This window comes from Citrus clementina, unplaced genomic scaffold, assembly GCF_000493195.1.
Source record: "Citrus clementina cultivar Clemenules unplaced genomic scaffold, Citrus_clementina_v1.0 scaffold_1, whole genome shotgun sequence".
In the NCBI taxonomy this organism is placed as follows: Eukaryota; Viridiplantae; Streptophyta; class Magnoliopsida; order Sapindales; family Rutaceae; genus Citrus; species Citrus x clementina.
In genome coordinates this window covers 5,101,618-5,113,741 of record NW_006263303.1, presented here as the reverse complement: position 1 = coordinate 5,113,741, position 12,124 = coordinate 5,101,618, and the positions used below count along the sequence as shown (strand labels likewise).

Sequence of the window (12,124 nt, the reverse complement as noted above, 5' to 3'; positions counted from 1 at the left end):
TGTAACAAGTTGGCTCCAAGGTGACAGGGTTTGTGATTTTTGTTTGGATGTTTTGTGGGTCGTGGAACCCGATGAGCCACACAAACCAACGTAAGGTTCATCCACCCAGGTAACGGACATGGCTTATGGCTATTTCATTCAAAACAACTCTCACTCGTCTACTGTCGTTTTGTCGTTTGTGCTTTAAGCGAGTGAGCTCCAATGTCTTCTGAGACGCAAAGCGACTGTCAAACAGAAAACGATATCGAGGATGTGATGACTAACGAAGTGTCCACCGTTAAAATGATCATGAATCATGATCCCAACAAGCCCCCAGTCAAAGTTCGTGTGTAATTTATTAATTGATTTTTATAATTTGAGTTGATTTTCTATTTTCCATATTTTCGCACTAAAAAAAAATAATTTGTTAAATTTCACCTACCCATCTTCATTTTTATCCTGATTTTATAATTAGTGCGTGAATTAATAAAAATTGACAAACTTTATTTCAGCTTTAAGCTGAAAAGAAAATAGTTCAACTTATCTTGAGACGTGTTAAAACTTCAATTTTCTTTTTATTTTCATTCAAAATATGAGGGTCGTATAGGGTTTTTCTACTAATTTTTTAGGTCAATTGTGGATTAGAATTAACTATTTTCAAATCACTTTTCTCACATTTAAAAATCTCAATTTATTCCTATTTTTATTAAGAAAGACGAAAAAAATCATTAAGTCATTGTCCACACCTATTTATTTTCTTTTTTTAAAAAAAAAAAGAGTAACTTGATGTTTTTAAAATAAGAGGAGTAATTTGAAGATAATTAATTTATAAAGAATAATCATGGATATATCCTTTTCTTAACAATAAAGGGGATAAATGAATTATAAATGTTTTCACAGTCTAGGGAGTAAATTGAGGATTGTCATTTTAAGTAGAGATAAATTAAAATTATACCCATAAAAAAATATCTTTGCAAATATAAAACTCAATTGGAATTAGAATTAGAATTTGCCAGCAAAAAGATTTTTGGATTAGAATTAGTATTTTTGTTTTCACAGTTGTAATAACTTTTCATTTTATTTAGGATTTTCATTATGAAAATTTTTTTTTCTTGTAAGTTTAGCATTTTTGTTTGCTTATAACCTTATAAATAGTGACGTTCGATAATTTTGACATCCAAGCAATAAAAAAATAAAAAAATAATTAATTAAAATTTTTAACAATATGGAGGAAAATTCCCTCAAAGAAATTGATATTTTTTTCTTTTTTCTTTTTTTTTAATAGTAAAGCGGCTAAAACCGTAGGGCTCAGGGTGCTACGACCAAACTGAAAGCGCAAAATGTCATTACCTTTTCATTTTTAATTTCTTAAATCTATTTCATTAATGGTATGATTACTTGTGGGTTTGGGGAATGTGAATGAAACCTATATTTACTTGGCAAAATATAATTTGTGAATGAGAATAAAATGTGTGGGTCCCACACAATTTGAGAATAAAGAATGAAAATCCTATTCCCATGGGGGGTTGGGAATGAAAATATGAGAATAAGAATGAAACATAAATAATATTAACAGTAATTAACAATAACTAAAATAATAAAGTTAATAAAATTTAATAATAATAATAAATGATATTATTAATAAAATTAATAATAATAATAATTATTATTATTATTAAATTTTATTAACTTTATTATTTTAGTTATTGTTAATTATTATGATTATTTTCATTAATATTATCATTATTAACAATAAAAATAATGATAAAATAATAATTAATAAAAATAATTAATTTATCATTATTAACAATATTATCCTTATTCTTGTTATTATTATTATTAATAATATTATTATTATTAAATTTTATTAACTTTATTATTTTAGTTATTATTAAACAAAAACAATAATGATAATATTGTTAATAATGATAAATTAATTATTTTTATTAATTATTAATACTATGGATATTTTGGTAAATTGATTCTTATTCTCATTTCTCATTCCTATTTATTTTGCCAAGTAAACACATCAATAGCATTCCAGCATATTCACATTCCCATTTATTTTTGCCAAGTAAATATTGAAATCTCATTCTCATTCCAGCCCATTCTTATTCTCATTCCACCTCATTCTCATTCACATGAAGTAAACGCACCATAAAGACCTTCTTTAATTGCTTCTTGTTATCCGTCTCTATTACTGTTTCTCTCATTTAAGCACTCGAAATAATTCACTTGTATATATTAAACTAGAAAATAGAATCATGTTTCGCGCGGCTTTAAAAAAAAAAAATTTCTATAAGCATCTTCTCCAACTTTTCCCATAAAGTAATATTTGTTGTCGCCGAACTATCCATACAAATTAACAAAAGTTAATAATGTAAAGAGAAAAACTCATTATAAGGATATCGTATTATCATTAAATTCGAAAGTCTCGAATTACATTATTATACAATTGGTTACTTTTTTTATTCCAAATCACTAATATTTTTATTCCCTATTTCAATATGAATATTACCACTTGACTTTTTTATTTGTGTTTATGAAGAGGTAAGGTGTGAGGAAAAGAAAAAAAATCTTAAGAATTAGAACAAATATTTAGGCAATAATTTAAGGAATTGAGGTTGTTCATTTTAAGTTCCAATTGGATTTAGAGTGATTTCATTAATTTTTTCTTTTACATTAATTATTTTAACCCGTAAGTACTGTTGTTTATTCTAATGCGTCTGTGAGAAGATGCTTGAGCTGCCTATAACATATTTTCTAATTAAATTTCCTTATGAATACGTTGAATAATCTCTAAGTGCTATAACCTTTTTTTTATTGTATTTTTAATTGTTTTTCTTCAGCACATATTGGATATATTCATTGAAAAAGAAAAATAAAAATTACGTAATAACTAATAAGATTAGTAAAGTCAAACTGTCGATCAATTCTTATGATAAAACAATAACTAAAAATATATATAGTTATAGTTTTCTTAATTATATTCAACTTACTAATTTGTTAGAATTTTTATATCTCTTTTTTTTTTAACTAGTTCCAACGATCTCAATATCACTCATACCTCATAAACTAATTTGTTATAACTTATATATTTCTTTTTTTCAACCAACTCCAACGATCTCAATATCACACACACTACATAAACTTCCGACAACATCTGTAATATCATGGAAAAATAATATAAACATGTTAAAACACAAAGATCAATAATTTCTAATATACATTTAAAGATTAACAAACATTAATAATTAAAATAAATACTTGAGAGGATTGTGTTATCATTCACACGTAAATCAATTAAATTCAGAGATATGAATTGGAATCTATTGATCGGAATCTTAACAATTCTTTCTTCTAACCTCTTAAGCGAAGTTATAACCAATAAAACAATCTTATATTGATTTGAAAGTGGTCTGTACTCGCTTGTAGTTGAAACAACTTTCAAATTCTTGACACTGTACAAAGAACCCTTACTCAATATGTGCCTAAACCTTGTCACTAAATTTTCCCTCATTATTGCATGCATTAGATTTTCCTATAAAAAAAGAAAACATACTACATTAAGTGTAAAATAATTGGGAAAAAAAAAGTCTAACTCTTATGATTTAACTATCTCCATCATTGTTCAACTCATGAAGAAAAGAGTACTCTATGAAGCACACAATACTAAAAATTCAAACAAGTCAAATAATCAAAACACAAGAATCTTTCTAAAGAGGATGTTGGTTAAATAATTAAAAAAAAACTCAAATATAACAAATCTTAAATACTTAGTGTTTAGAGGGTTTGAAGGAGCCAAAAGACACTAAACAAAAGGTTACATAATAAAATATGAGATTATGACATTAAAATTAGGTCTTGGTAGTAGTATTGTTGAGAGAAGATGAATGAACATTCCTTCTTATATTAATTAGTTGATGTATTTTAAGCCACAAAAATTTAATTGCTGGTATAATAAAACAAATGAATGTTTCAGGACTTATAATTAATTATTATTAATGGTTATATATTCTTGAATTTATTTAAATAGAAAGAGGAAGAGACATGTATAATAACGTGAGTGTTGTAATAGTTTTAATTTATCAAATTGCTAGCATAATAAATAAATGAATGTTTCAAAGCTTATAATTAATTATTATTAATAGTTACATATTATTGAATTTAAATATAAAGAGGAATAGACATGTACAACAACGTGAGTGCTGTAATAGTTTTAATTTCTCAACCAAATCTTTGTAATTATTTTTTATTTATTTTCTATTTTTAATCTTTTGTAATATAATTATTTTTTAATCTTAGCCAATATATTAGATAACAGAGAATATAAAAAGACGAGGAATAATGATGTCATATCAACTCTTTTAATCCCAACTTTATATACATATATAGATTACTCAAACCAAGTAAGAATCTAACGACCGTAAAAGATAATTTTAATTGGCCCTTATGTGACATATGATCCAATTTTAATTGGCACAAAGTGAGCACGTAAGTTTAAACATGAAACCTTAGCTTATTAGAGAAATTGCTTGACCTAAGTTTAAGTTGCTAAGCATAAGCCTAACAATAAAATTAAGGACAAGTTTTAACATTAATAGATGGCTGGCAGGAAGTCTTCCTTATTCGGAAGTCCAATTATCAACATTATACGAGATGCACTTATTTATTTACATATTTTTAATAAATTCTTGAGATGATTAGTATTACTCTAAAAGTCTCTAATTAAAGCTAGTTTAACTTGAATAATTGACTTAAAACCTTGACACAAATTATCATCCATCTTAAGTAAAATTTTGAATATTCATCAATTGCAGAGGATCAGCAAATAACAATTTTTTAAAAATTTCAATTATAATAATTTCATCCTTTAATTTATCAAGCTCTTTTTTCCAAAACTTAAAAAAAAAAACAAATAATGGGTAGAATAAATCTCTGATGGGCTGGGCTTTTAACCAAAAGAAGTGCAGAATCCGAATGAGTAGACCGGACAAAGGCCTTGCTTGCTTTGGAGCTACGGGCTAAACAGCCGGATGAGGATTGATGCTAAATGAACCAACAGAACAGAAGGTGTCACCACCAAAACACTTGGTCTTAAGAGTGGAAATCCTCAAAAAATCCTTATGACACTGCTTTTGGATTTTATTCTCCAAAACATTCCAGTTTAATTTAAAAAATACTAATCTACAAATTAAAATCAATTATTTTGTTAATAAATTTCAGCAAAAAATAATATTTATTTTAAAACTTTATTTATAAAATATAATAAATCCTAAAATCTTGAATTATTTTAAATTCATTATTACATCATTTCTATCTCTATAATTTTAAATTCATTCGAGTTTCTAAAAAAAATTAATGGAAATTTAAAATATAAATATAAATTATGAAATTAGGTTAAATTATTAAAAGAATAATTAATTTAAGTGCTTGATTAAATTTTCATTCAAAATAAAAGAATTAATTTTATTTTAATTATTTCGACAATTTAAAAAATTAAGGAGAATTTATATAAGAAATGCAGAGGGTGTGCTCTTGGTGGCTTGGCCATAAAATTAGAAGTCAATGAGCAACATTGACTTTTTGATTGTGCCAAAAATATGCATGGCTGCCCTAGCCTCCAGGCGGCAACTCCAGTTGCTAGCTAGCCCCTTAAATTATTTGATTGTTTCAAATTTTAATCTCCAGCAGAGCAAGTGAACGTTTTTCGTATGGAAACTTGATCAGCTTTTGAAAAAGCTCTATTGCTTGCCTCTCTTCTTTTAATACAACGTGCTGTCTCTTTCCTTCAATTATTGATCATTTACATTGAAATTCCCTTTCATCAGTTCAAAAATTAATTTCTTTCTAGAGGTTAAAATAAAAACAAAAAAGAAAATTAGCAATTTTTTCCTTTTTATTTTATAATTATACAAGTTTATTGATATAACACCTAAATTATAATTAATGTAACACCGCTCAAATTTTTATTCCTATAAAAATATTAGAGAAATATTCGTTCCAGTTTTCACCTTTACCAAATTATTTAATAGGGAGAGGGGTTAGTGAGTCAACAAGAGGACTCAAAATGGTGCTCTTTTGGTAACCCTTTTGCCTTGATTTAATATTTCAAGTGAAATTTGGCTCCCTTGAGTCTTGACCCCATAGATATTAAAAAGTATCGCACCACTTTTGTTCTAAGCCTCCTGCTGGATAAGGCAAAGTTGTAGGGCTTCATTTCTGTGGTTGATGATAGTAAAGGCTTCACTTACGGTCTCTCGAATTTGTGCCATGAATTGTCAGGCTTTATTTTTCTGGCTGTGTTCTTCTATTTTAAAAAGTATTTTCTCAAAAGACTCCTCTTATAGATTTTTTTTATTATTTAAAAAAAATCTACATGTATTACACATTTACAATGGAGCTCCAGTCTATTAAGTATAAGTAGAAAATCTATCTTAACTAAAAATATGTATGGAGAAATATTCTATTCCTACTCTAAAATTTGAGGGGGGAAAAAAGAGTGTTGAGGACAGCAGCCCACCGTTGGAATAGAAGGCCAATGGCGCTGTTACTTGTTACTATTTTCACTTTGGATGCAGGTGATTGGCATTTACAGCGAATGGGTTTTGTCGAGAATTTTGGAAATTGGACTTGACAAGTTGTACGAGGTTTGTTTGTAACTTGTCTATTATGAGTGACAAGAAGAAAGCAGTAGCCACCATGCCCACTTTCATTGGAAACTTAATAGGCGCCTTCAAACTATTTGAAACCTTACTGGGACCTGCGGCAACTCAAGTCAATAGTTAATTAATTTGATCTTCTTTGTAATTGTAAGCCTTCTTTAGTTTTAGACTTTGTAGTGATATTTTATTTTTTGAGTTCATTCAACTGTTCTACGATGGAGTGTCGATGATAACCATATGGTCATAGATATAAATATCAAATCTGTACTTACTAGTATAATCTAACGGTTATCGTCAGTACTCTACGGTGGAATAACTTCGCCGTAGCCACTATCGTATTTTATTCATGCATTGCCCTTTTTTTCCAACGGCAAATGATGGGAGTTTTTGCAGTGTCTTCCAACGGTAAAATGGTTTGGAAAAGATTTAGGGCCCAAATTCTCAAGATTAAGCTAAACGCATCTTGAGTTGTGGACTCAGTTCATTGATTGACCCAACAAAATAAAAGCAGCAGATCTCCGTCTCTGGCTAGTGCCTACTCTACTCCTGGGACGAAAAGTTTGGTCGGCAAGTGAAAGTCAGTCTTGCTGCCTGTGGTAGATACAGTGATGCTTTTATGCACATTAAAAGATAGAAATTGATGAGCACCGGGGACTCAATTCGGGACCATATGGGTCAATGCTTTATAAGCTATTAGATCTTTTTAGATGTGCTCATCATAATTGGTCCATATGGACCACCTTTTGTCAAAGCAAACTTGCACAATAATTGTGACCTAATGTTTTAATTGTGATCTATTTGTTTGCTCGAAACTGTTATTATTGTCTCTCTCTCCATCTGACTGAATTCATAATGTAGAGTGGAGATCATGTTCCTATTTGCACATCTTTTTTGATGTGCTTGAAAGAGTTAAGATTATAAATGTGAGAACCTAGAATTCAACTTTTTTTTTTTTTGTCATTGTTGTCGTACATATTGGCAGTAAATTTGAACACTGTTCAATTATTTGCTAAAGCTTAATCCAACCACTAATGACTGCCACAACCCAAAGTATGAACATAGTGGGCAGTCAGCTCATGACTCATGAGTCAACTGAATTCCTTTCCTTATTTTTTCTGAAATAGGTATGGTTCTTGAATTCTCTCTAGCTCTAGCATTGTCCTGTATATGAACCGCCCTTTACTAAAGATATTTTAAAGCCATTCAATCATTCATTCTAGCAATGGAGAAAAACTTAAAATGGGTTTTGTTTGTAAAGTAAATCTTTTTCTGAAGTGAAATCCTAATGCAATGCAGAGTAGATTGATTGATTCCAAATCATAAAGAAGCAAACACACAATTTGGTAGTAATGTGGTTGTTAATGGACAAGCATAATCACACGGTTTCCTTGTTAAACTTGTGTCTGATGAATCATTGCGTGGGGACTAGCTCCGGTGGTTAAAGTTGATCATTTTGTGCTTTCCTAGAGCTTCGCTTTGAAGGGTTTGTAATAAAACAGATCATCTTCACTTGTATAATCTCCAATTGAAAAAATCAATCTATAACAGAATTTTTTTTTGCTTATTTACAAAAATAATTCCTCCCACTTGGAAGCATCATCATAGAATGAGCAGAAAATTCTTTTAGTGATAAATAATAATTCAGCTTGGACTGGGTTTGATATGCTAGATGCCGGTCAATCTTTGGTCAATAATTGAATGTAGTACTCATATTAAGCATAGTATAAAACTTTGCTTACCATAAAATAGAATTAAAACAAACTATAGAACATCAGAATATAAATAAAATTAAGCATAAAGTAGACTATATAATACAAAGTTTTGAATAAAAACAAGTGTCAATCATTTTATAACACCAATGTTTGTCCCTCCAAGGCTCCACTTGGCTTGCCAATTTGGTTCAGTGACACATTCTCCAGCTAAGCTTTGGCAGCGCCAGCATTCTACTATTTGCCATGTGTCATCACTCTCTCATCAACAGCACCCCTAAATTTGCTTAACTAAAACTTTTACTTTTACCAGTCAAACCCATAAATTTGCAACTGTAATAAATCTGCGTCCAGTCCGAAATTTTACATCCATCGAACGGTTAAGAACCATCAACTACCTGAGAGTGAAACACTACATAGATCAGGAAAATTTAGACCGTGTGATCTTTACATACATCACACTTGCCTTTCGGAGCTTGGCTTTGGCCGATTCACTCCTACAAAATCTATCTAACAATCGCCATTCGCCAATCCCACGCTCCTCTAACGTAAGTGGCAGTGACCAACGCTCTCACATGCGGGTAGCTGTACATCAAAATCAACAAAGTGACACGCGCTTGAAGCGTGGGTTCAGTGAACGGAAAAGAAAAAAAAAAAGAAATGAAATTATTTCATAAAACAACAAAATAAAAAATTAAGAAAAACGAAAAAACATTTTCACTGATGCCTGGTCGACTGGTTCTGTTTTTCACAGAGCTTTATCTTTCACCTTTTGGGCGCCTTACCCTCGGGTACCTAATGCACAATACAAAACCCTCTCTCACTAGCCCTCGTCTCTCACAATAAAATCTGCTCTCTCTCTCTCTCTCACTCACATGGAGTGTCATCGGAAAACCGCTTTTTTGAATTTTTTACAGAATAGCTTTCTCAAACCACCAATCAAAACCGCCGTATAAATTATAGTCTTCATACATAAACAACCGCATTCTTTTTTTGTTTTATTGTTTAATTCTTGTGTGTTTTGGTTCGGTAACTGATATCATCACAATGGGGGGAGCGTTAATGCGGTTAATTTGTTTTCTGTTACTGAGTTGTGGTGGTGGGATAGGGTATGTGAACTCGGAGCCGACTCAAGAAAAGCAAGCTCTCCTTGCGTTTCTTTCACGAACCCCACACAAGAATCGCGTGCAATGGAACGCCTCCGACTCCGCCTGCAACTGGGTGGGCGTCGAGTGCGACGCCAACCGCTCATTCGTCTACAGCCTTCGCCTCCCGGGCGTCGGCCTCGTGGGTCCCATCCCGCCCAACACACTAGGAAAGCTGAGTCAACTCAGAGTTCTGAGCCTCCGCTCAAATCGGCTCTCCGGTGAGATCCCTTCCGATTTCTCTAACTTAACACTCCTTCGTAGCCTCTACTTGCAAAGCAACCAGTTCTCCGGTGTGTTCCCCGCGAGTGTGACTCGAATGAATCGCCTAACTCGGCTCGACCTCTCCTCCAACAATTTCTCCGGCAAAATCCCGTTCGATGTCAACAATTTGACACACTTAACGGGTCTGTTCTTGGAGAACAATAAGTTCTCAGGCAACCTTCCGAGCATCAACCCGGCTAATCTGAGAGACTTCAATGTCTCAAACAACAATCTCAACGGCTCAATCCCTGCAACGCTTTCAAAATTCCCTCAATCAGCATTCACCGGAAACTTAGATCTATGTGGTGGCCCATTGCCACCGTGTAACCCGTTTTTCCCTTCACCGGCTCCGTCGCCGTCGTTACCACCACCAGTAGCTCCAGTCCATAAAAAGTCCAATAAACTCTCAACGGCCGCCATTGTCGGCATTGCGGTTGGAGGTGCAGTCTTTATTGTGCTATTACTGTTATTACTGTTATTTTGTCTTAAAAAACGACGTCGTCAGCGGCCAGGGAAGGCCCCGAAACCCCCTGCGGCAGCAACGGCGCGGGCGGTGACGATGGAGGCGGGGACTTCGTCATCGAAAGATGATATCACTGGCGGGGCAGCCGAGGCTGATAGGAACAAGCTTGTGTTCTTTGAAGGAGGGGTTTATAGCTTCGATTTGGAGGATTTGTTGAGGGCTTCAGCCGAGGTTTTGGGTAAAGGAAGCGTTGGGACGAGTTACAAAGCCGTGCTTGAAGAGGGAACCACTGTTGTGGTGAAGAGGCTTAAAGAAGTGGCCGTTGGCAAACGAGAGTTCGAGATGCAAATGGAGGTTTTGGGCAAGATTAAGCACGATAATGTAGTTCCTTTGAGGGCTTTTTACTATTCTAAAGATGAAAAGTTGCTTGTTTATGATTACATGCCTGCCGGTAGCTTATCCGCTCTCCTTCACGGTAATGCCCCCTCCTGTCCGCTAATTGCCTTTCGTAATCTCAAGTTTTTTGTTTTTGCTTTTTGTTTTTTTTGTTGCAGATTTTATCATTTTTTTCAAAATGTGCTGACCTCACTAGAAAATGCTGCATTATCTTTGTTGTTTTCTATTTTTGTGTGCTTTGACCGTAGTGGATTTCCAGCTGTTTTGGGTCCTGGAAATTTTTTTATAGTAGTATTTCTAAATTCAATAAATTTATTTAGGGAATAAATGTTGTGATTATAGAATATGTAAAGTGATGTTAGGTTTTAGATTATTTTGAGTTTTGTGTGGGAAATTCTTCACCTTTAACATTTAAGAAATTAAAAAAAAAAAAAAAAACGGAGAGTTCATAATTTTATAGCCAGCATCAGGAGGAGGAGCACATTCCTCTGCTCGGTTTATGCTTCTGTGCAAACATTCTTAGCGTGTGAGTAACGCACACGCAGCACGCACCAGATAGTTGCCGTTTTGGTCTAATTTACTTACTCTTATTCCCACCAACATTGCAGCACACTCCAATGACCATCAAACATGGCGCCACCGACGTCATCATTTTAATAAACCTTTCTCAAGTCTCACGAGTTTACTTTATGGATGCTTTGTATTCTTTTTTTGTTTAATTTTGTACGGCATGTCCCTTAAATTATGTTTTTATAGTCTGAACTTGCGGTGAATCGTTTTACAGGGAGTAGAGGTTCGGGCCGTACCCCGCTAGACTGGGACAACCGGATGAGAATAGCACTAAGTGCGGCACGGGGTTTGGCGCACCTCCACGTGTCAGGAAAAATAGTTCACGGGAACATAAAAGCCTCCAACATCCTGCTCCGACCCGACCACGATGCATGTGTTTCCGATTTTGGATTGAACCCGCTATTCGGTAACACGACTCCGCCCACCCGCGTGGCAGGGTATCGTGCCCCAGAAGTGGTCGAGACCCGCAAGGTCACATTCAAATCCGACGTGTACAGTTTCGGTGTTTTGTTATTAGAGCTGTTAACGGGCAAAGCACCTAATCAGGCCTCGCTGGGTGAGGAAGGTATTGATTTACCGAGATGGGTCCAGTCCGTGGTACGTGAAGAGTGGACGGCTGAGGTTTTTGATGTGGAGTTGATGCGATATCACAACATTGAAGAGGAAATGGTTCAACTGTTGCAAATTGCTATGGGTTGTGTATCCACTGTTCCCGATCAAAGACCGGCTATGCAAGAGGTGGTACGCATGATTGAGGATATGAATAGGGGTGAGACTGATGATGGATTACGGCAATCGTCTGATGATCCCTCGAAAGGATCAGACGGCCATACGCCTCCCCCTGAATCACGGACTCCACCTACAGCTCTCACACCTTAAAATTACGTTCTTGCGTGAGTTAAAAGATGGAAGGACCAAAAAAAAAAAAAACGA

General features: G+C 33.5%; 1 protein-coding gene across 1 annotated transcript; it reads left to right on the top strand.

Annotated features, from left to right (window-relative positions):
* Positions 1-9,089: 9,089 nt before the first annotated feature.
* On the top strand, positions 9,090-12,106 carry LOC18055579 (probable inactive receptor kinase At2g26730). Its single transcript, XM_006450972.2, has 2 exons — positions 9,090-10,700; positions 11,406-12,106. The coding sequence occupies exons 1-2, from the start codon at positions 9,401-9,403 to the stop codon at positions 12,068-12,070; spliced, it is 1,965 nt and encodes a 654-aa protein (XP_006451035.1). The 5' UTR covers positions 9,090-9,400; the 3' UTR covers positions 12,071-12,106.
* The last annotated feature ends 18 nt before the right edge of the window (positions 12,107-12,124 follow it).